The sequence below is a fragment of the Pongo pygmaeus genome, chromosome 1 (assembly GCF_028885625.2).
Source record: "Pongo pygmaeus isolate AG05252 chromosome 1, NHGRI_mPonPyg2-v2.0_pri, whole genome shotgun sequence".
In the NCBI taxonomy this organism is placed as follows: domain Eukaryota; kingdom Metazoa; phylum Chordata; class Mammalia; order Primates; family Hominidae; genus Pongo; species Pongo pygmaeus.
In genome coordinates, this window is record NC_072373.2 from 186931678 (window position 1) to 186956987 (window position 25310).

Consider the following 25310-nt stretch of genomic DNA (forward strand, 5'->3'; position numbering starts at 1 on the left):
GGACGATGTGTGAGCAAGCACCAGGCAGAGCCAGGCTGAGTGTTGGTGAAGCTGTGTCCCAGGTCACTGGCTCTGCTCTGGGGAGGAGGAGGGGGCTCAGTGGGGCTGGGGGTGACAAGAATCAGGGAGGTGAGTCAGGACTCCTGCAGACCCCACTGGCTGGGGCCAATGGAGGGGGAAGGTGAAGAAAAGAGGTAGCAATCCCACCCCACAGGGCCACCCAAATCCCACCGGTGGGTAAGATTCCAAAACAAAGCACTTACCAAAACAAAGCCTGGTGTTAAGGCAGACAGGACACAAGCTAAAGGGAGGGCTTGCCATGGGCTACTAGCACACTGGGCCTCCCACAACACACAGCCCAGCCCAGCCCAGAGGAACAGGCAGCAGGACTCAGCAAACTCACAGCCCACAGGCAGAGTCCCTAGAAAGCCCACTCAACCCTGCTAAAAACTGGGGGACTACTGAACTTCACCACTTTGGCCTGGCTGGCGAGAGGCAGAGATCAGGGCCCACCCTTTGTCTGTCTAGCACCTCATAACCCTGAGGGTTGGTAACCCAGAGGGCCAGGTGCTCACCCTCCATATCCAGGCCTATTAGCAGATCTGAGCGGGTTTCATTCCCAACAGGTACCTTCTCTGAGGCTCAAGCCCCCTGTGCAACCAATGCCTCCCCCAGAGGAGTGAGGAGCCCACAGATGGGCCCAGGTCCAGCCCAGGTCTACCCTGGGGATTGGGAAGTGTGCAGAAAAACCAACACCAATCCGTTTCATAGGACTTGACAACAGCACCTAGAGGAATTCTTCATCTCTAAGTTCAAATGAGAAAACAGAGGCCAAGAGACATTCAGGGAATTACCCAAAGCCCAAGGTCACACCAGCTTGTAAGTGAAGTGGAAGGACTTGACAAGGTCCATCTAACTCATAGCCTGCCCACAGGATGAGGCTGCCAGTCCTGCAGATGCAGAGGCAGGGGAGAGGGCAAAAGCTGGGACCTGGCAGTGAGGGTTACGTGGGAAGAATCTGCACAATGAGTCTCTCTCTCCAAGACACCCTTTCAGGAGGTCCATAAGGAGGTCCACAAGGTCAAAACTGTTTTCATAATACTAAGAAATTATTTGCTTTATACACTTTCTCTCATGAACATAAAGTTTTTCAGAGGCTACATGACATGTGCTATCACAATTGGCCTAATGCAGAAGTAGCTAGGAAATCCAGCTGCCTTCTATATAAACCCCAAATTAAAGAGATTTGTAATAAGGGTAAACCAATGTTGTCCCTCTTGGTAAATTTTTTTGTTTTAAAAAATGTAACTATTTTTCCTTAAAAATATTATTTATGCTAACATATAATAGGTTTTTATTATTTTAAAATGGATTAATAAATATTTTAAAACAATCTCAGTCTTAATATCTAATATGGTAAACATCAATAGAAATAACTCGCACAACGGCTGGGCGCGGTGGCTCACCCCTGTAATCCCAGCACTTTGGGAGGCTGAGGCGGGCGGATCACCTGAGGTTGGGAGTTCAAGACCAGCCTGACCAACATGGTGAAACCCTGTCTCTACTAAAAATACAAAATTACCCAGGCGTGGTGACTCATGCTTGTAATCCCAGCTACTGAGGAGGATGAGGCAGGAGAATTGCTTGAACCTGGGAGGCAGAGGTTGCGATGAGCCGAGATTGCGCCATTGCACTCCAGCCTGGGTAACAAGAGCGAAATTCCGTCTCAAAAAAAAAAAAAACAAACCCCACACAAACAAACCCTCTTTGAGGTTCTCTGATATTTACAAGTAGAGGTCCCGAGACCAAAAAGTTGACATTGCTGATCTCCTGTCACCCACGCCAGGGCTTGGTGGGGGTGGGGGCAGTGGATATGGTCCAAGGCTGGCACCCCTCGCTCCTGGCCTCAGCTCTTCCAGAACCTAACCTATTCTGAAAGAATCTAACAGTAATTTCCCCACCAAACAGAGAATCTGCCTTTTCCATTTCACAAGATGGGTGTGGGGGACTGAAGGGGCCCAGGAGTCAGCATCCCTAGGGGTGTACTCGTGTCCAAGAGGTGCCACGGAGCTCTGGGCCAAAGGGAAATTGTGAGCATGCACTGACAGTGTGCCCTCCTGGCAGGCCCCGCAGATGGCAGAGCAGAGTGGGGTGGGGACAGGCTCTTCCAGCCAGAGCTGGAGCCAGCCAGCAGGGTGAGGGGCTGCAACACCTCTGCATCCTACCCACGGGCCTCCTCCTGCAGCCAGATGCTGCATCTCTTCTTAAGACCCCCAGGTTTCGCCTCAGGGTGCTGGGGGTGGGGAAGAGACTGCTCTCTGGACGAGCACACGGACTCAGTGAGTTAGGTTGTCCTCTGTGACAAAGGATGGCAGCTCATATGTTCAGGCCACAGCAGGACTGCGGGAATCTCCTCAAGCCCTGTCCAGGCTCGGCACAGCCTGCAGGCCAACAGCTCCTCTCAGGACCCAGCAGGGGCTCTGAGCCCCTGCTCACAACTCCATTTCCACTCTATAAGCTTGTTCCTGTTCCTCCTGGGCCTACCCCAGTCTCAAGTTCCAATTCTCCAGGAGGTAGTTTTGGCAGCATGTCACGTCACTACAGAGAAGAAAAGGCCTGCTGAGCAGAGCTCACATCTGGGCAGTGCATGCCGTCAGCTACCTCCTGTCCAGCTCCTGCTTGGGGGGTCATGCCCTTGTTAGATGTGCTGTTGCTCAGGTCACAGATGGTGGAGGACTTCTGGGTACTGGTCAGTGGGGGCCTGGGGTCTGGAGAAGCTGGGAATGTGCAGCTCTGAAGCCCCAGAAGGGTCCAGCTGCTCCTCAGGTCCCCAGGTTTGCTATTGTGATACTAGGTCCTGAGGTGATCTCACAGGGGAGCTCCTAGGCCGAGTCTCGATGTGTGACCCCAAGTGACTCCCTTAACTCAGCTGTGAAGTCGGCATGGTAATCACAGCCTGTCCTACTTCACAGGGCTGCAAGACAATCAGCTGCAACAAAAGTGGGGAAAGCTCTGTTGTAAACTGTCGGTGATGCGTAAACCGTGAAGGTCCCTGTAAACAGCTGAGTGCTCAGGGGCCTGAGTCCACTCCATGAAGGGCCATCCCTGAAAAATGTGCACGGAATAGCCTCAGCACCCTTCTAAATGGTAATGGGATAAGGCCAGCAACAACTGAGGCCAACGGTCCCAGGCCAGGTCAGGCAGGGAGGGGAGAAAGCCTAGTTATTACTGCAGAGGTGGGATGGTTGAGGCCCCTTAGGTGCCATCTGGCTCCATCCCAGGAGCTGGACACTGGGCCCACGACCCTGAGATCACAACTTCCAGGTGGCAAGAAAACAAATAAGGAAGTCTTCCTTGGACCTGGAAAGCAGGAGGAGGAGTGAACATCAGAGCAGATATTAGCCTACAGGGACAAGTGCCAAACGTCAAGTTCATGAAATCATTCACTTGACAAGGGCTCAGAGAAGACCTATCCCACAGCTGACCTCACCAAGTGTGATCAGACCCAGGCCCTCCCTGCAAGGCCTAGCTGAGCAGAACTGGAGCCAGATGGTGACAATGTAAAGCAAGGTGAGGCCTGAGGCAGCAGCCAGAGGCTGAGCAGGGTGGAGGCTTTCAAGTGGAGCAGCCGGAAGGTAAGCAGAGGGCCGGAGGTGGGCAAGGACCAAGGACGGGTCAGCACAGCTCAGTGTTAGGAGGGTCGAGGGCACAGAAAGCAGAAAGAGCTCCATGAAGCCCTTACCAGAGGCCAGGCCATCAACTCAAGGTTTGACTGCCATTGACTCACTCACTGCTTACTGTAACTCCTTTTCAAACATGAGAAAACTGACACACGAAAAAGTTAACCAATGCCAGAGAGCTGATAAGTGGTGTAGCCAGGACCCGATGAGACACAGGCAGGGAAAGACCGAGAAGGGCCCTCCAAGCCTTGCTCGGGAGCGTCACTTGACCAGGTAGGCAAGGAGACACCACCGAGGCACAGGAAGGTATGAGCAGCAAACCTGACCTGCAGGATGATGGATTCTCGGGAGGGCCTGGAGGCAGTGAAAGCAGTGTCTGGTGCCTGGGATATGACTGACGCAGCAGGAGGGGAGAAGGGGGCCAATTTGAGAGCCACGAGGGTGGTACATTTGAGAGCTCTCAAATCAAACCAACTTGAGACCCATGTTCCTTAGGTTGGAGGGTGCCACTTACGGAAAGAGGGTACAGCTGTCTGAAAAGAAGGTCATCACTCATCACTGATCATCACTGGTCAGGGTGACCAGAAGGCAGTTCGAATTTTGGATCTAGAGCTCAGGTAAGAGCTTTGGGCTGGAAAGACTGAAGCTACAGTTGCAGGTGAGGAGATGGCAGTTGGAGCTTTAGGAGGGGGTGAGCTCGTCCAGGGCAAGGCTGTGTCCATAGGGCAAGTGCAGGGCTTGGTGGAAGGGAAGATGCCGCTGCAGGGAAGGGGCACTAGGAAGAGGGAAGTTGCAAGAGACAGAGCCCTGGAAGGCTAGGGAAAAATGGGAGTGTAGGCAGGAAGGAGGGAGGCATGTTAGCTGCTGCCGAGAGGACAAGGAGGATGGGGCCTGAGTGGCATCCAGTGGAGTGATAGGCAAGGAAGGGGTGGCCCAGGGCCGGGCACCCCACGCACTATATAAATACTAGATGAACCAACGTGTGAGCGAGCCTTCCCAGAGCTGCTGCCAGATAAGTCCATGTGGTTCCGTGGAGGGGCCCAGGCCTGCAGGGAGGAGCGTCTGGCTGCTTGGGGAGCCTGCCTGGAGGAACTATGAGAAAACGCAGAGAAGCCGAACTGTGCCGGCCGCTGTGCTGTGCTGGGCAGCGGCTGCAAACACTGCTGGCCGTTTGCTGCCTTGATTATGGCTGTTTTAATTAACTGCGCTACAGCTGCCTCCATCTTGTTGAGTTTTAATTAAATTAAATGAGCTAACACTTCGTGGGCTGTCTCAGGCGGCCGCGGCTGGGGCCAGAATCTTGCCCTGCTGGGTAGCTTGTCTCTCCTTCCTCCTGCTGGGCACCAAGGGGCTATGAGCCTGGTGGGAATTGATGGGGAGGGGCTGGCATCCCAGGGAGTGGGAGGGCACCTCTGAAGCCTGCAGGCCCCTGAAAGGGGCAAGAGTCATGTCCTCCAGCATTGACATCACAGCTGACAGGCAGCAGGGTCTCTGGCCATCCTGCCCGAGGCCAACCATCCCATAGCTAGCAGGAGGGCTTCTGAAGCAAAGACTATTGGTCCAGGCCGTGCTGGCAGCAGATGCAGAATGCAGCCAAGCCGATTCTGAGCCTCTTTTCCCGCCTGCTCTGTTCCCACAAAAACTGAATCAATTATCCTGACAGGAGCCTCACAGGCAGATCGATCAATGGGGCGACACCTCCCTCCTGCACGATGGCATCCTTGCTCCCAGGGCTCCTAGCTGGCTCGACGGAGACATCCAGAGGAGACAGGTGGCTCTGGTGGTCGAGGGACAACAGCAAGTCCCCTTAGTTCCAGGCCCCTGAGATCCAGCCTTTTGAAGCCTGATGAATCAGGCACCTTTGGCCTCTTTTCCCAGCTAAGCCCTGCCATATGAGGAAGCAAAGAGAAGCATCATCCAGGCCCTGTCTCAGGCCAGGCTACAGGGAAGGAGGAGGGTGAACATCCATAGAGCACCCTTGAAGAGTCCACCACACTGGCACATCACATGTGCTGGGAGGGGCAGAAGTGGCCCAAAGTCTGGAGTCTGACAATCCCAAGAAGGTAAAGGCACAGCCAACCAGAAGCTCTCTTCCCTGAGCCAGGCACACCTGCAGTAAGACCCCGCCCACCCCACCAGGTGCCCTCCGCTCAGCCCTGGAGGCGCCCAGGCCCAAGGGAGTAGGCTGTGCTGGGATCTGACAAGACGCTTGTTCTGAGGTCTGCATGGCCCCTTGACCCCTGCCCTCTGCTCACCTGAACGCAGCTGCTTGATGCGGCCGTTGCTCGTGGCAGGGTCTACAGGAAGGAAGTCCTTGAACCAAGAAATCTCAGGGTCTGGATTTCCGCCTGCGGCACATAGCATGGTGGCTGTGCGTGCCTTCTCCACCACCTTCAGCTGAGGCCCCATGTCGATGGAAGGGAACCCAGGGGGCAGCTGTTCCTCTGCAGACAAAGAGCAATGTGTGTATTAGGGCTGGCTCTGCCTGCCCCCTATGACCCCTCTGGGGGTAACCTCCCCAACTGCAGGTTGGCCAGGGCCCTCAAGAATCCCCTCCCCGATCCTTGACTTCTAAGCATGAAGCATACCCCGATTTGAGGAACCAGGATCCTAAGCCTCTTTGGCAGGGCAGAGGCTGCAGTGGGGCCCACGCCTGCCCTGTCAGGGAGTTTCCAGGTCTGAGAGGCAATGCCTCAGACTGAAGGCGTCAGCACTTATCTCTCCAGGCCCTGAGCAGAACGAGAATCAGTGCTCTGCTGGTCACAGCAGAAAGCACTGCATGAATGCTGGGGCTGCAGGGGGTGGTGGGGGGGCTAGCGGGGAGCTCATGCAGCATCCAACAGCCACAGCTCAGCCTGAAGGCCTCTGTGCTGTCCAGCCCCCTCTCCCCTGTCCGCACACACAGTGTTCCCTTCATCCAGCCTTCAGCTCTATCACATGGCAGAGGCCCAGGTCACCACCTGGTCTCCAGCCCTGACCCGGGGCACCCCCAGCCCTACCAATGATCCCCTTCTAACTCTGATCCTGACCTTGACCTATTCGCTACTGCAGCCTTGACCTTGAGCTTTCTCCCTCACTCAGTCCTGACCCTGGGAGTCACAGTCAGGGCTGCGGACCATGCCTGAGCGTGTGGAGGCAAAGGAGATAAAAAAGCTCTAAAGACACGAAAAGTTGGTAGGGGGAGACAAAACTCCCTCCTGGCTGCCTTCTCCCAGCTTGCTAGGGGTTGGTGGCACACAGAGGAGTCACTGGCATGGAGTAAGAGGAACAGATGTCAGCAGCAAACCCACTCCCACTGTACATGGGCTCCCATACCAGCCCCGAGGGGCTGCAGGGCAAGGCTATCCACTCTCCCCTCCTTGGAAGCACAAGTCCAGGACAGGCTCAGGACTAGCATAGACCAAATGGGACTCCCACCTTCACCACGAACTAGCTTTAGGGCCTGGCATGTTACTCATTCTTTGTCTCCTTTATCTGTACACGGGGTTCAAGTGCCCACCTTGATGGTAAGGCCACTGTGACGTCTGTATCTGATCATGCATGCAAGGTGTTGCGGAGCATCTGATGCAGAATTCACTCCCAGTGAACATCAGCTGGTGTGACTGGTAAGGGCTGAGCCACTGGGGCAGACAGGTATTGAGACTAGAGTCAGGAGCTCCCTTTTCCATCCTAGGCTGGTGAGAGGACCTTCCCACTAGGACCAAACCACCAATTTTCTTTCTTTTTTTTTTTTTTGAGATGGAGTCTCACTCTGCCGCCCAGGCTGGAGTGCAGTGGTGCAATCTCAGCTCACCGCAACCTCCACCTCCTGGGTTCAACCGATTCTCCTGTCTCAGCCTCCCGAGTAGCTGGGATTACAAGCGCCCACCACTACGCCCGGCAAATTTTGTATTTTTAGTAGAGACGGGGTTTCACCATGTTGGCCAGGCTGGTCTCAAACTCCTGACCTCTGGTGGTCCGCCCGCCTCGGCCTCCGAAAGTGCTGGGATTACAGCTGTGAGCCACCATGCCCGTCACCAAACCACCAATTTTCAAGGCCTCAGCAGAGTGTCTCTCCCATTGTGGATGCCAGGCACACCCAATGTGGGGCAAGGGGAATGTGTGTCCTTTGTCTCCTGGGGAAGGGGAGGAGCTGGGCTCATGGTGGGGGAGACCAGCACCACTCTGTACCTCCTTTCCACAAGCCCAGCACAAGATGGGTGTGTGGGAACATGTGCCAAGGGAAGTCAGGCTTCTATGCCAGAGTAAAGGCACATGGCATCCTCAGACATGAAGGAGGTAAAGGCTGGCAGAAACCAGCCCTCCCTGGAGCCTCTTGGAGACCCGAGGAGAGTGACTGGGGGGAGGGTAGAAGAGGGAGTTGGAAGGGCCCCAACAGGCAGGAGCAAGATACCTATCTATCTGCTGCCAGACCCCAGGGGATGCTCCCCAAGGCTCTAGCTGCCAGGGACATCCCAAAGGGACTGTGGCCCATGAGGAGCAGAGGTCTCAGGCTAGAGAGCAGTAGGATTCCCAGCACGGCCTTGCCGCCCCAGCCTTTCCTGGGACCTGGCTGTACATTTCCCCACCTGCAGCCCTAGAAGTTCTGGATATAAACCCAGTGTCTCCTTGGCTGTAAATACGATCCCACAGCGCCCTTTCAGATTTTTAAGAGTAAAATGTTCAACAGTGGCAAGAGAAGGGAAGGAGGACGGAAATGAAGAGGACTGAGATGCACCAGGCAGGGGATCAGCCTCCTTTGGCCCAGCTGCTGCTTGCTTCCATAGGAAGGCCTGAGGGGGACCAGAGGTGCAGGGCTCACCTCCCCAACACCTGGGGACACTCAGGGCTGCTAGGGCCATCCTGGGTGCCCTCCAGAGCACCAGTCTAACTCTTTCAAGACCTCATTCCTACCTGCCCGGCTCATGGGGAAGACGTGGCCACGGCCTGCCAGAGTCAGGGCCCAGGAGTCAAGTGGCCTTCATCTCCACCCGCAGATAGGGAAGGGAAGGGAAGTACAAATGTGTGCAGCCCCGTGTCTTGGAATCCACTCTGAATTCCTTACACGGGGAAGGTCTTTGGGATTTACGCCAAATTAAGGACAATTAATTTTCCTCCCTCAATTATCACGCCCTCAGTGGCTCTGTCCTTGGCTCAGATCATCCCTCAGGCACTGCCGCCAGAGCCTAAAACCAGAATGTGTGGAGAGCTGTCCATAAAACAGCGGGACACAAAAGCCAGTCACCTGTGCCAACTAGGCTTCTAGGCAGCACTCGGAAGTCTGCCATTCTGCCACCCGGGAAGGGAAGTGGGTCTTACAGGAGGGCTCCAGCCCCTCAGGAGCGACTCGCTGCTGCCTCTTCCTTCTCTCCCACCCAGGCGCCCCCGAACATTCAACTCAGCCAAGTACAGCAGCCCTTTCCTGACGCCCACCATGCGCCTGGCCTGGCTGAGCACTGGGCATCCTGGTGTAAACTGATCTATCAGCCAAACTGGCACACTTAACGCCTTCCCCCACGGGCACCCGCAGGAGCTGGGTCTACCGCGGCCTCAACATTCAGGCTGAGGACCTGGGCAACTCCTCAGCTGATGTCACATGATCACTCCAAACCCATCAACAACTGGGAACACTGAGACCCAGGTATGAGGGACAGTAAGATTTATGGAGCATTTACTAAGTTCCAGGTACTATGTTAAAATGCTTCACAAAATGACTTAAATCTTTACCAAACCCTTATGAGGCACATGGGCAACCAGGGGCTTAGAGAGATCTAGACATCTAGACACCTGCCCAAGGTCACACAGCTAAATCGGAGGTGGGGCTGGGAGGAGACCGGGTGGTAGGCGCCCAACCCGAGCGCTCTAGGAATGAACACCCCGCGCGAGAGAGGGCCGGCAGCCCTCCCCCACACCATGCCTCGGCCGGCAGGGCTCAGGCTCCACTGCAGAGCCCCGCACACGCACCGCGGCGTTTGCATTTACCGCAAAGCGAACCCCAGGGTCCCCCACATATGGACAGTCGCAGGCACGCACCCACGTTCCCACCCCGGGATGCACCAGTCACGCTGAGTCCCCTCAAATCGCCTCCTGTTGGCGCCGAAGGGGAGGAAAGGCCCCTCCCCGCTCCAGGCCAGCCGGTAGCCATGGCGACGGTGGAGCGGCGGGCGCCGCGGCGGAAGGGCTGCGTGTGCCCGAGTCCGTGCAGGCGCGCGCGTCCGCTGTCCGCCCCGGCACCGCCCTTCCCGCCCCCGCCTGGGTGGAGCCTCTGCGCCCCTTCCCAGGCCCCGGCTCCTCAGCTCCAGGGAATCCTCCCACTAGGCTTTCCCGCTTCACAGACGCGGCCCTCCCCTCCACCCCCAACCAGGTGCCCTGCTCAGTGCGGGGAGGGGCCATCTGCCTCCGCAGCCTCAGCGCCGGGGGCGTCCGCAGTACGCGTCTCAGGGCCATGGCCTGATAAGAGGGTCCCCTGAAAGGAAGAAGAAGCCCATGGGGACTTTAGGGGCCTTCAGAGGTACCCAGGAGCCCGAGTCTCCACATCGTTTGCGGAGTCTACCTGCAAGCATAGGCAGCATGCACACACATTCCCTAGGGTCTCCCCGGCTCGCGCAGATATGTGTGCAACGTGGGGAGTGTGCACGTGTGTGTGAATGCCTCCTGCACCTAACTGCGCTGGCCTTTATCCACTGCAGCAAGGAGACCTGTCCCCTTCCGTGGAGAGGTTTGGTTGCCCCATGGGCAGAAGACGATGACAAGCCCTAGCGAGGGGAGGGTCGGGGGTCGATGGTGGGAATCCAAGGTTCAGAGGTGGATGAGCGCTTGGCTAACCTCCCACAGCAGTGTTGGAGCTGATCGGTTTGACTCCACAGCTCACTTGCTATCTTGGTGGCTTCCTGGAGGAGGGAGATTCAAGAACAGGAAACACATGAGCATGGGAGGCAGAAAGCTTTCCAGGGAGGAGGGGAAAACTGCCTTTGTAAAGGCTGTTGTGGGGGAAGGTGGTGTGATGACAGTACCAAGGCGAGTCTGGTGGGAGCTGGGGCATGTGTTGGGGTCCTCACAGATGAGCCTAAGATGGGAGTGGAGGCTGCTGAGGCCCCCTACAAAGTACACACAGGTCTCTTTGTCCGGCTCAGCCTTGGACGCCTGAGGGTGAGTCTCTGGGCCAGAGGGAGGGGGCTGCACCAGGGAAGCCGACAGATGGAGACGCCTTGCAGGGTCCTGGGGCAGGCAGCACCGTCTGTCAGTATGACCTTTTCACCCATGTTTACCCAGCTTCGTGGCGTCTCCGTGCAAATGCAGGCACGCACCCACACACACAGACACAGGCTCCCTGGGGTGGCACCGTCTGTGAGCCTGACTGCCTCCCTAAGCTTGAGTGTTGGGCCTGGCCTCACCCTGCCTCTCAATACACACACTGTAGAAACATGGACAGCCAGGAACCCACAGAAATATACATGGAGAAACAGACAGGTGTAAAAATAGAAACCGACATGTGCATGTGGAGGGGCACCTGCAGTGACTAGCACCTGTGGAAACAGGCGCATGCAAGCAGATCCAGAGGCGGTGCACACAGAGACACGCAAACACACATGTGGAGACATGCAGAGCCAGACACACCTATGCCAAAACACGTGTGCCTGGAGACACATGCAGGGACGAGACACATGAAGGAACCTCGTAGGTGGCAGGGCTGCTGGCTCCCCCTGCCCTTCAGCCGCTCCACAGAAGCCAAGGCCACCCTCCAGCGGCTCCATCCTCAGCAGGGCCAGGGCCAGATGCCTTCCAAAAGTCGAAGGCTGCCAGATCTGCACGCTCCCACACTCTCCCAGAGAGCCCAGCCCCACCCCCAGGCTTCCAGGCAGTAAGGGGGGCCTGGGGAGCCTTGGGCCCATCTCCCTTCTCAGCTTTGAGTCTCGATTTTCAGCTGTTTTTCCAAGAGCAAACTCCCACCTCTTCCAGCACTCAGATTTCATCAAACTTGGCATCTTAAAAGCCTGTTTTGTTTTTCAATCTGAGCTGTTTGGGGCCTGCTGGCAGGCACGGCCTCCCCCTCCCAGTCATCCCCCCCTTCCTCGGGTTTCCCTGGCACCCCACATCGCCCTGCTCAACCTGGTTGAGGCCTCCCCACCACATGAACCCAGGGGCCATGCCTTGCACATACACCCGACCCACACTGCAGTTCCAGACTCGGGCCCACAATGGACTCTCCTTCAGTGGTTCCCCAACCTCAGTCCTACTCCAGGGAGACTCTTGTCATCCGTTCACTCCCTAGGTTCGGGCCCTGCTTCCAGTCACTATAGACACTGATAGCCTCTCTCTCACTTCTCAGCCCTGCTGTCTCCCAACACCAAAGCCAACAATGGCTCCACAGAACTAACTGTGAAGGACACATGCTGGGCCTCTCGGCAGCACCCCGCCCTGCTGACCACTCCTCCTCCTTCGCACACTTTTTTCTCTTGGCCTTCTTGGCCTCACACACTCCTGGTTTCCCTCCAGTCTCTCAGGAACCTCCTCCCAACATGAAGAGTCGGTTCCTGGGGCTCCTTCTGTCCTGGCTCTGGCTCCCTGAGATTTGCTGTTTCTCAGCCTGCAAGATTCCAACTCCAGATGTCCCCCGGAGTGCCAGGCAAATGTGTACGAGGCCTCTTTGACACCTCCCCGGATGCCTGCGCACACCTGGCTCTACAGATTTCTAACTGGACTCACCAACTCACCTCCCCAAACCTGGTCCTCCTGTAGTACGTGAATCTTAGAAATGGCACCCCCACCTACCCAGCCCCAGAGCCAGGAACCTGGAGCCTTGCACCTCCCCAATCATACAGATAGCCAGGCAGGCCTCTACTCTTTCTAATCTTATTTTTTTTTTTTTGAGATGGAGTCTCGCTTGGTCGCCTAGGCTGGAGTGCAGTGGCGCCATCTCATATCACTGCAACCTCTGCTTCCTGGGTTCAAGCAATTCTTATGCCTCAGCCTCCAGAGTAGCTGGGATTATAGGCTCCTGCCACCACACCCAGCTAATTTTTAGTTTTAGTAGAGACGGGGTTTCACTATGTTGGCCAGGCTGGTCTCGAACTCCCAGCCTCAAGTGATCTGCCCACCTTGGCCTCCCAAAGTGCTGGGATTATAGGCATGATCCACCATGCCCGGCCTCTTTCTAACCTTCTAGTGATCTGCTCCCCTATCTTCCTCTAACCATACCCAGATTTGCGCCAATGCCATCACTCACCTGGACTGCAACAACCTGTCATTGGTTTCCTTCCAGCCCCCACTATGCACCCACACGGACCTTTCTGAAGCTTAAGTTTGATCACGTCATTCCTCTGATTAAAATTTGGCCAGAAGCAGTGGCTCATGCCTGTAATCCCAGCACTCTGGGAGGCCAAGACGGCGAATCACTTGAGGTCAGGAGTTCAAGACCAGCCTGGCCAACGTGTTTTCGTGAAACCCCATCTCTACTAAAAATACAAAAAATTAGCCAGGCGTGGTGGTGCATGCCTGTAATCCCAAGCTATTTGGGAGGCTGAGACATGAGAATTGCTTCAACCCAGGAGGCAGAGGTTGCAGTGAGTCGAGATCACGCCACTGCACTCCAGCCTGGGTGGCGGAGCGAGACTCCATCTCAAAAAAGTCCTCTCAGGGCCAGGCGTGGTGGCTCACGCCTATAATCCCAGCACTTTGGGAGGCTGAGGCGGGTGGATCATGAGGTCAGGAGGTCGAGACCATCCTGGTTAACACGGTGAAACCCCATCTCTACTAAAAATGCAAAAAATTAGTCAGGTGTGGTGGCGCGTGCCTATAGTCCTAGCTGCTCGGAAGGCTGAGGCAGGAGAATCATCTGAAGCCGGGAGGCGGAAGTTGCAGTGAGCCGAGATTGTGCCACTGCACTCCAGTCTGGGCGACAGAGTCACACACCATCTCAAAAAAAAAAAAAAAAAAGTACTCTCTCCCCAGCAAGCAAACCAGTAGGAGGGAGCACCTTACCAAGGATGGAGAATGTGCACGCACAGGGCCTTTGGGCATTTAAACCGCCATCCTGGTGAGCCTGTTCCCAGAGCCATTGGATCCACCGTGGTCATGAGGCTAGGGAACACGTACAGTGGGCCTTACAGGTACTTGTGACTATAGGGGCAGGGGGGCAGGCTGGGCACAGGGGAAGTGTCCAGTGTCCATGGCTAACAGAAGAGGCAGGAGTACCACCTACTAAACAGAAGCACCCATTCGGAAGGGAATCCACTTGGGTGCTTCAAGGCAGATCACAGCTAATAAAAACAGGAGAACTTACTTAATGTCTCTCCCATCTGCATCCCTGGGGCCTAGAACCTCCAGGAAATGGATGTAGAACCTCATGTCTGCGTGGATCTGAAATCTACCGTGGTCATGGGGGTGTAAGGACAGGTCACAGAGGACCACAGCAGCTGGACCAGGGGTATACAGGTCATGCCTCAGTTGCTGAGGGGTAGAAGCTGGCTTGGGTTCCAGGTTCTGGGGCCACTTCTACATCCTCTATGCTGCAAATCAGGTAGGTGACAGCCCCAGCTTCTGCCAAAGCAGACTGTTAACCCCAGACACACATGTAGACAATAGAAAGGGATCACATCTTGCCACTTGGGAAGCCATCTTGTGCCTGCAATAGCCCTTTACCCAACTCCCCAGCCATTAAAGTCAGGCCTGGGCCAAGTCATTCCACCGTGGGTGGAAGGAATATACAGGTTTGGAGCAGGGAAGGAGGTGGAGCAGGGAGAGATGACTCCTTGAGAAAACACACATGCACCCATCTTGCAAATGTAAGCTCCCTCACCAGCTCTGCTCCAGTTCCAGCCCAGCCCAGGATACCTCAGGACAGGGTCATATGTCTATCATTGGCCCTCTGTCTCTAGGGCTATTTCCAAAAGGACTGTGTTGGGGAGTGGTCAGGGGGTATATCAAAAGGTCCTTCATCATCCTACGAGCCCCAAAGCCAGCCAGGATCAGAGCTCCTGCAGAACCCAGAGGTCCAAGCCCAGTACAGCACTGATTAGCCCCCACCCTGGTCACTACTTCATGTGCCTGACAGCCTTTCCCCAGAGCCTGCTCCAAGGCTGGCAACACCAGGCACTCCACTGAGACACCTGGATTCCCTGGCCCGCATGGCATAGGTGGTATGGTCCTGGCTGGACACTGAGGCCGGGTGGGAACAGACAGAAGGGAATGTGGGCTTGGTGGGGTAGGGGAGGGAGAGGAAAGGGTCCCAATACCTCCTGCAGGCAGGTCTGGGCAGGATCCCTATCTGGTGCACCCCACCTCCTGGCCTGGCTACAGAGGAGCTGCTGAGGTCGACCACCACAGGTGCTGAGAACAGCTCAGCCAGACCATTCTGGCCACATCCAACTCTGTCGAACTTCCTGGCTGACCAACAGCTCCAAACAGGGATCCTGCGGGGTCCCAGAGACAATGAGCCCAGACACAGCATCTCTGACCTCCTGCCAGTGCCAGACTGACCCCACCACACTTCAGCTCGGGCTGCTTGCTGCCCACTCCTGCTGCTGCCCACACAGCTTGTAAGGCACACACCACCTGCTGTCCACTCCCACCCCCACACACTCCCGAGGCACACCTACACACACAGCCTGCTGCACATCACCTGCTGTACACACCACACACATGCACATGCATTGTCTGACATCCACACACATACACTATGTGCTGCATGTACAAGCACACAGCCTGCTGCACAAATATAGTGCCTGTTGCGCATGCACATGTGCATGTACACACACACTGCCTGCTGCACACACATACGCTGCCTGATGCATACACAGTCTGCTGCACACCACCTGCTGTACACACCACACAGCCTGCTATATGCACACACATGCACTGCCCACTGCATACCACCTATTGTACACACACACGCACACACACTGCCTGCGGCACATGTACATACACACACCGCCTGCTGCACACCATCTGCTGTACATACCATGCACACTGCTTGCTGTACACCCCTGCAAACTACCCGCTGCGCACACAAACACTGCCTGATACATACACAGCCTGCTACACACCACCTGCTGGACACACACATAAACACACTGCCTGACACATACACACAGCTTGCTACACACCACCTGCTGTACACACACGCACACACACACAGCCTGATACATACATAGCCTGCTACACACCACCTGCTGCACACCCCACAAACTACTTGCTGCACATAAACATGCATACACACACCACACACTGCCTGATAAACACACTGCCTGCTGCACACCACCTGCTGTACAAACACACACACAGAGCCTGATACATACACAGCCTGCTGCACACCACCTGCCGTACACCACACAAACTACTCGCTGCATGCTGCACATAAACACACACCACACACCGCCAGATACGTACACACACTGCCTGCGGCACACCACCTGCTGTACACACACACACACTGCCTGCTGCACACAGTCTACTGCACACCTACTGCATACCCTTGCTGCACATAAACACACACTGCCTGATATAAACACAGGTAGCCTGCCGCACGGCACACTGCACACATATACTGCCTGATACAAACACACACACTGCCTACTGCCCACATACTGCGTGATGCATATGCCTTGCTGTATACATGGCCCATAAGGTACTCACTACCTGCTTACACACCACACCCACGCACTGCCTGATGCACACACGTGCACACAAACACTGCACGCTGCATACACAGCCCATAAAGCATGCAGTACCTCCTGCACACACTGCCCCTTCCCCACTGCCTGATGGTAACGTGTGCACCGACTACTGCACACCCCATTCTGTGCACACAGCTTGCAAGGCAGCACCCCTGCTATATACACTGCACCACACACTTCACACACACACTGCCTTAAACATGGCACACAGGGCACCCACACCACACAAACAGTGCACGTTATCTGCCCTATCAATGACCCCAAGACAAATAATGCTACCTGTACTCAGAACCCTTGGAGCTAGGCCCCCCAGGACAAGTCCAAAACAGCTCATCTCTGCTCCACAGCCTCTTTCTTCTCCCACCTCCTTGTCCCACCCAGAACCTACCCAAAGTCATCAGTGCCCTCCCCACGCCACTGAATGTCTGGCGGCCTCCTGGGCTTTCCCGGCCAGTCCTTCCAGGCCTGAAATCTGCGGCCCCAGGTGAATCCATGACTTACAGACTGAGCTCCAAGACCTTCACTGCCCCCCAAACCTCCTGGAGGGAAAGGCCAGGAATCCAGGCCTGCCTCCCTCCCCTCCCCCAAGGCTCCCCCTCCCTGGTGAGGGAAAATGTCAGATTCCCTGTCTCAGTGGCAGCAGCGGGCGGGTTGGAGGGGGAGTGATTCTGCCGCCGCCTCAAGAGTGCCGAGCGAGAAGAGCTTTTCCTGCCATTACCCGGCGAGGGAGAGGCTGGCGCGCTAATGGCTTCAATTACCACTCAGACAGGAACGCTGGGCGGCGGGCCCCACGCTCATCACAGCCAGGACGGGCTCACCCCGGCCAGCTTGTGCTGGGCACCCCCACCTCGTATGCAGTCCTGGCGGGGGTGTCAAGGGGAGGCCACACTGGGAATGACAATCCTGCTCAGATGCGAGGCAAAGGGCATGGCTGTGGGGGATTTGGGGGTGGGCACTCCCACGGGCTGTGGTGGGAGTAGCCCTGGAGCCACAGCAGTTGGGCCTGGTGTGACATGAGGCAAAGGCAGAGGGCACAGAACAGACTGCAGGCCTGGGCTCCTTTTTGGGGGCACACTGATCTTCACCTGAGCCAGTTCACCCCAGACAGCCCTCAGCCACTCTCCAAGGAGACCAGCTCACAGGGAGAGCTGTGTGCAACTGAGGAAGGACTCTTACTTCCCAGACCCCAACTAGCTCCATCCCCTCCCCAGCCCTCCTCGGACCCTGTGGTGGCCTCCCAAGAATGGCCCTGGCTCCTGCCGGCCCCACCCCAGAGCTCCAGTCCAGCCATCCTTTCACCCAGTTCCTGCAGGCACCCAGCTTTCCTGACCCTCCTAGGAGGGAGGGGAGGGGTGGGGTGAGGCGGGGCAGGGGGCGGGTGTTCACCCGCTGGGCTGCTTCCCTCTGGCCCTCCTGCAGCATGCCTTTCTGTCAAGCCCAATGCTGGTCAAGGTTATACAGACCAGCAGGATAAGTCAGCATTTTGTCTTCCTGGTGCTGTGTTTCAGAAGCAGGAGGGGCTCACTCAGGCCCACAGCTCCACACCCTTCCCCGGAGCAGGGACAGGGTCTGGGTACTTGCGCCACACTCTCCCCAGCCTCATCAGACACTTCTCACACCCCAGAAGCACAAACATATACTGCTGGCCCCTGGTAGAGAAACCAAATGGAGGCACCTCCTGCAGGTCCTCTTTTTTTTTCTTTTTTTTTTTTTGAGATGGAGTCTCCTGTCGCCCAGGCTGGAGTGCAGTGGCACAATCTCAGCTCACTGCAACCTCCTCCTCCTGGGTTCAAGCAATTCTCCTGCCTCAGCCTCCCAAGTAGTTGGGACTACAGGCGTGCGCCACCACGCCCAGTTAATTTTGTATTTTTTGGTAGAGATGGGGTTTTGCCATGTTGGCCAGGCTGGTCTCGAATTCCTGACCTCAAGTGATGTGCAGGCCTCTGCCTCTCAAAGTGCTGGGATTACAGGCGTGAGCCACCACACCCAGCCCCTCCTGTCAGTCTAAAGTCGGTCCTCCTCACCCCAGGCCTGAAAGACCACCTCCATCCTCCTCAACTCTTTGAAAGGTAAGGCTGCCCAGGGCAGTGGCAGAGGTAAGAGGGCTCCTGACACAGGACCTGGGGCTTAGGCGCTTTTGAAGGACTCCTCTTTCAGTACTAACAAGGAGGCCCTGTTCCTCAATCTGAGAGCCTGAAAAGAAGCCCTCTGGGGCCTCTGGTCCTTCAGCCACCTCCCAAATGCCAGGGCAGGGCAGATGGCTCCCTGCTAGGACAGATGCCAATAGGAGGACTGGGCAGCATTGAAATACTTGCCCCCAGGTCACGAGTGGGGAAACAGGTCAGGAGTGGCAGGGAGGAGCCTGAGAATACTCAGCAATCAGTGATGCTGGCTCAGGGCCTGTTCTCTGAGTTCCTATTGCACAGGTAAGTCCCCCCCGTGGCAGCAGGCAGTGGGGCTGCACCACCTGGATGACGCCAGGCAGCACGGGGTCCAACCACCTTCAGCTCACATGGTGAGGCCTCAAGATGTACAGCTTCCAGCCCCACAGCAACCACCACCACACTCCTGGGAAGCGCTTCATACACAGCATTCAATCTTCCAAACCAGCTTGGGTGGTAGCCATTATATCCATTTACAGATGGAGCAAATGAGGGTCAGAGGCATAGTTACTAACCCAAAGACACACGAGAAGTGAGTGGTCCAGAGTCTTAACCACTGCCCTCTATGGCTCCTCTAAGCTTGTAGAGCCCACGGACTCATACGAGACACAGATGCAAAAGAGTAACCGACACTGGGCGCAGTGGCTCATGCCTGTAATCCCAGCACTTTGGGAGGCCAAGGCGGGTGAGGTCAGGAGTTCGAGACCAGCCTGGCCAACATGGTGAAACCCCGTCTCTACTAAAAATACAAACATTAGCTGGGCGTGGTGGCACCTGCCAGTAGTCCCAGCTACTTGGGAGGCTGAGGCAGGAGAATCACTTGAACCTGGGAGGTGGAGGTTGCAGTGAGCCGAGATCTCGCCACTGCACTCCAGCCTGGCGACAGAGTGAGACTCTGTCTCAAAAAAAAACTAAAAAACCCCCCAAAACCAAACAACAACAACAACAACAAAAAGAGTAACTGAACGGAGATGTGTGTGTGAACAGATAAAGCCACAGCATAAAAATGGCCAATGTGAAAAGATGTTCAGCTGTTCTTGTAATCAAAGAAATGCAAATTAAATTGAGATGCCATTTTTTGCCTATTAACTTGGCAAAAAATATTTTTTTGATGATATTTCCCAACAGTGGGGAAGATGTGCAGGAAAGAGGCCCTCTTCTGCCCTGCTTGGCAGGAGTATGAACTGACACAATCTTCTGGAAATATCGAAAGGCTTAAAAATGCATGTGCCCTTTGACTCAGCAATTCCACTTCCACGAACCTAGAATAAGGGAATAATCAGGAAGGTGAACACATCCATCTGCAACGACGTGTATGGCACCTTATTTATAGAAACAAAAAAACTGAGAACATATGTGTCCAACAATAAGGGAAAGGCTAAATAAACTAGGGTACTTCCATGTGACAGCTTACCCATAGCCATTAAGGATAATGATACAGGCCGGACATGGCGGCTCACGCTTGTAATCCCAGCACTTTGGGAGGCCAAGGTGGGCAGATCACGAGGTCAGGAGTTCCAGACCAGCCTGTTCAATATGGTGAAACCCTGTCTTTACTAAAAATACAAAAATTAGCCAGGAGTGGTGGTGCGTGCCTGTAGTCCCAGCTACTCGGGAGGCTGAGCCAGGAGAATCGTTTGAACCCCAGAGGCAGAGGTTGCAGTGAGCCAAGATGGCACCACGGCACTCCAGGCTGGGCGACAGAGCGAGACTCCGTCTCAAAAAAAAAAAAAAAAAAAAAAAAAAAAGAATGATACAGAAGAATATTTAGTGGCAAGGAAGATGTTAGCCATATGTTGTTTTTTTTTAAAGCAGTCTATAAATCATCAGACAGTATGTGGTCCCATTTCTGTTCACACACACACACATATATGTATGCACAGAAAATGGGCCACGAGTAAATCACCAAATGTTATTACTAGAGGTAGACTGAGATATTTTAATTTTTTCCCCTGTGCTATTCTATACTTTTCAATTTTTCAAAAAGGAACAGGTATCGACATCACATTCTTAAAAAGAAAGCAACAATCGGCCTGGGTGCGGTGGCTCACACCTGTAATCCCAGCATTTTGGGAGGCTGAGGCAGGCGGATCATCTGAGGTCAGGAGTTCAAGACCAGCCTGGCCAACATGGTGAAACTCCATCTCTACTAATAATACAAAATTAGCTGGGCATGGTGGCGCATGCCTGTAATCCCAGCTACTTGGGAGGCTGAGGCAGGAGAATCGCTTGAACCCGGGCGGCAGAGGTTGCAGTGAGCTGAGATCACACCATTGCACTCCAGCCTGGGCAACAAGACTGAGACTGCATCTCAAAAAAAAAAAAAAAAAAAAAAAAAAGAAAGAAAGGAAAAAAAAGCAAGCAACAATCGATGCTATATTTTGAAAACATAAACACATTCAGACTGATGAATCAGTTGTGGCTGGGGTCTCATCATCTCACCCCCGCCTTGTTTGTGGCTTCCTATGTCCCTAGGAGAGTGTTCATTTCTCAGCCAGATCCTGTGTAATCTGCCCTCCAAACCTCTCCAGATTCATGCTGAATTGCTTTCTCCTTCTTCCTGTGCTCTCTAGCTCCCCCTCTGCCCTCCAGAAAACCCAAATTGAACTACTCAGAGCTCTCTGAAAGCTCCATCCTCTCTTGCTTCTGGGCCTGGGCAGCTGCCTAGCTGCCAACTGCCATCCCCAACTCCCACCTGTCCTCAAGACTTGGCTTAGACACAGCTTCCTCCTCCTCGGTGCTCAGAGGACTTCAAGGTGGTCCAGGGAGTGTTTGTGAATGAATGGAGAAGCCACCAAATGAGAGAAGACACTAAAATCTGCGGACAGAGCCCCAGCCCTCAGCTCACAGGGGCAACAAGGAACACATCTGCCTGACACCTACGGCCAGGCTCCACATGGAAATCCGGTTCACTGCCAAACAGCCACAGCCATAACCACGTAACCCAAGGGATACACAGCTGCAGCTCCACACCTCAAGTCAGACCCGAGACCCCACCCAAGCAACGACCCGGCTCAGCAGGAGAATACAAAGGCATCATGCCCCACATGGCTGGCCTCAGCATAAGCCGCACAATCCAGGCCAGATCCAATGACTATCGCTGTCCACCACTGACTTTCACCGACCCCAAGGTGGCCAGTCCTCCTTTCTGCCAAATGCACATGGGCCCAGGACAGGATCAGGGCTGGCTGGCTCTTCCCACACCTCAGCCCAGCAGCCCACCGTGCCACGTCTCCCTAGCACGTACCTTCAAGCACTGAGAGCTTGGCACTAGTGTTGATCTCGCCCAGGCTGTTAGTAGCTGTACACTCATAGATGGCTTCATCTCGCTGCACCCGCAATGGCTGGATCCGAAGCACTGACCCTGCCCCATCATCAAACTCAATGACCTGTCAGAGGACAGACATGGGGTCACAGCCTACTCAGGACACAGGAGCCTGCTCAGGGTCAGTCGTCCTCCCACCTCCAAAAGGTCCATGAGGAGGGAGACTGAAAGGAGAGAATGTGGGCAGACCCTGAGCCCTGTTGACCCCTTCCCACCACAGACACACCTCGAAGCGCTGGGAACTGACTTTCTTCCCCTTCTTCATCCATGTGATGCGCGGCTTGGGTTCTCCTGTGGCTTGGCACACGAAGGAGGCTACCCCTCCCGACAGCCCAGTCTGGTCCTCAGGGACTTTAATGAAGACAGGTTTGCCTGGAAGAGATGGAGACACCAAGTCACCACAGCACAGTCACTACAGGAATGGCCAGTGAGGCAGGTGGCAGTCATGGGGGCAGAGAGAAAGACCTACAAAGAAAATAAGGACACCTCACCTTTATGTAGCGCTTAGTATGTGCCAGGCACTGTTCGGAGAGTTTAACATTTTTTAACTCTGTTAAGCATATGAAGTGGGTGCTACAACTGTTTCTGTTTCTAGAAGCCCAGAGAGGTTAAGGGATTTGTCCAATATGACACAGCTGGTAAGTGTACATCCGAACCCAGGTGTTCCAAGTCTGGAGTTCACATTACCACTGCACCCTTCTGTTGCCCGCTCCACATCAATTCCAACCTCCAGGAAAAAGGCGTGCTGGAGTGCTGCTGGGAAGAGCTCCAGCTCTCCCTGAGAGTTGTCCCTCCCCCTGCTCTCCATCTCAGTGATGGCACCACCATCCACCCCGGGGCTCCGGCCAGGAACCGTGACTCCTCCCTCTCTCCCAGCCCCCACATACCAGCAGCAGTCCCAAAGGCCTAGACAGTCCAGTTCCTAAGTCTCTCTGGATGTCTTCCCAGGTGAATGCTTTCCTGTAAATCTGCCTCTCCCATCCCTCCCCCACTGACTTAGTTATTGCCTTCTGACAGTCTTCTCAAGGTGTCCACAGGGAGGCAGAGGGAGGAGAAGAAAGGTAGGGGCTCAGACATGGCGCTGCCGCACCCTCATCACCTCAGTACACATACCAGGGCCAGTCCACAGCCCCTATCCCTAAGAATTCCACCACCTAGGGTCATGAACCCAGAGAAGCCCAACCCATTTGCTATAGTCTTGTAGCAATAGCTCGTTAATCTTGACAGCTGATCCGTTTCCTATTAATCAGGCCAATGAACAGCTCCAAAAAGGGCTAGTGCTGTGAGAAATGACCTTTCAGACCACCTCTTTGGTCCCCAGGAGCCCAGGCCTAGCCTGGTCCCTGGCACAGAAACGTGTGCAATGATGACAATCCTTTGCCAAGCACCCACTCTGCACCAGGTTATCTTTAGTCCTTCATTGCTATTATCCCCAGTTTACAGGCTCAGAGGGGTCAAGTCACTTGTCCAAGATCACATGCCAGTGAGGGGCACATCTGGGACCTGAATTCAGGCATGTTTGACTGTAAAACACCTGGTACAAAACAGTTCACACAAGATTGTCAGGGACCTTGACAAGAACAGAGTCAGTGGAGTGGTGGGTGGGGGCCAAAGCCAGACCAAAGAAGGCCAAAGAATGACTGGGAGGCGATGAGGGAGAGAGGGAAGTACAGGTGACTATACAGCCAGCAGCTGGAAAGGATGAGGCAGGAAGGGAGGTTTGTGAATTTTTTTTCTTTTATTCTTGAAGACAGATATGAAAGGCAATGTTTAAATACTGATGGGAGCCAGCAGAGAGGGAGAAGGTGTTGATCCAGCAGAGAAGGGACGGCAGATGATGCAGAGTCTCCAAGGAGGAGAGGGTCTATGGGAGCGGGGTAGGGAGTGGCAGCTGCAGGTACCAACAGAGAAGGAACTTTTGAGAACTCCAGGGGCCAGGGGCTCTGGGGGTTTTATGTAATTATTATGCAAATCACTCACCATCTCTGAGCCTCTTTTTTCCCATCTCCAAAACAGTGACACAGGATTCTGTCATAGATGGAATGAGATGTCTGTAAACTGCTTTACGTGGTGAGCCTTCCATGAGGGAAGCCATCACTTGTACCAGCATTATCAGTCTTACAGCAATCCCATAAGGTAGGTGGTATTATTATCCCCATTTAAGAGGTGGGGAAATAGAGGCTTGGAGGGTGAAATGACTGGCAAGTCAGAGGGATGCAGGCATGGAGCCAGGCTTTGATCCAGCCTTCTCACTCCTAAGCTCACCTACAGCCTTCCCTGGAGGGAGACCTTGGGACTATGTTCTTAGAGTGCCTAGTGCAGGCTCGGGCAGCCAGCTGAGAGAGGCTGTAGGGACCAGAAAGACAAGGAGACACCACAGAAGGTCCAGAACCCCCCAGCGTGCCTTGCCCTTCCCCTGAATGCCCTTTGAAGGAGGCTCCAGGCTCTCCCAACTGCAGCTGTCTGCAAAGTTGGCCTCTGTTGCTCCTTCCAGACAGGCCCTCTCAGACACGACTCTCCTGCTCAGGCTCCACTGGGGGTGTCTCCTGTCCCCCACCCCCATACCATGCACTCTTCCCCCACACTTGAAGCCCTCCACAAAGCAGCTCAGGGTTCTCCACCTGTGCTGCCATACCCTAGTCCAGATTCCACCTTCCCTTGACTGGCACTCCACTGGCCTAACACGCGGGAGCCCCTGCCTCCAGGCCTGCCCCATGCCTCCCGTCTGTTCTCTACTCAGCGTCCAGAGTGAGGTGACAGACTCTCCCGACACCCCGCCCTATCAAAACCCTCCAAAGGCCTCCCAAATCACTCTCAAAACACCTGTTATGGCAGACAAAGCCACGGGGTTTGACCGAATTGCTCTCCCCAGAGCCCCAGCTTTGGCTCCTCTAAAGAAGCAATGTCATGTTCCCTGCAGCCACAGGGCCTTTGCATAAGCTGCTGCTTCTGCCAACCTCCTCCATACACTCTAACTTCCATTCATCCTTCTGCTCTCCATTTAAGTATCACTGCCTTCTCTAGTCCCCCCTGCCCCCAACCCATGAGCTCAGTTCTTAGTTTGAAACTCCCGGGTAACTCCCTTGCCTCCCACAGCACTGCTCCTAGCTTATTACCTACCTGCCGAGCTTATAACTTTCACTCACGGTTTATTATGCACACGTGTGAGGTTATTACTTTTCCACATTTTTGGTGTTTGATTAATGGCTGCTTCCCCTCCTAGAACACAACCCTGGGCAGGGCGGATAGCATGCCTGTCTGGTTTCCTGTCCCAGTGTCTGACGCAGTTCCTGGCACCCAAGGGTGGAGAACGAAAGAAGGACCGAACTGAGGAACTGAGGAGGATGAGGACCGCGGCCCCTGCTGCACCAGGGAAGAGAAACCCAGGGAGAAAGTGCCCCTTCAGCTCCTGCCGGGACCTGCAGCGGCAGAAACCGGGGGCTGGAACCTGCTGAACCGGAATGGCCGGGCTAGTGCGCCTGGGGGCGGG

At 54.9% G+C, this 25310-nt stretch overlaps 1 protein-coding gene across 19 annotated transcripts in view; it reads right to left on the reverse strand.

Annotated features, from left to right (window-relative positions):
• PTPRF (protein tyrosine phosphatase receptor type F) overlaps positions 1 to 25310 on the reverse strand; it is a 95364-nt gene that overhangs the window by 48310 nt on the left and 21744 nt on the right. For all 19 annotated transcript variants that reach the window (XM_054491387.2, XM_063656973.1, XM_054491517.2 and 16 more), the window contains 3 exons: positions 22047 to 22192; positions 21743 to 21884; positions 5936 to 6124 (listed from right to left, as the gene is read on the reverse strand). In XM_054491387.2, coding sequence (XP_054347362.1) covers positions 5936 to 6124; positions 21743 to 21884; positions 22047 to 22192 — 477 coding nt within the window. The remainder of the gene's footprint in view (positions 1 to 5935; positions 6125 to 21742; positions 21885 to 22046; positions 22193 to 25310) is intronic.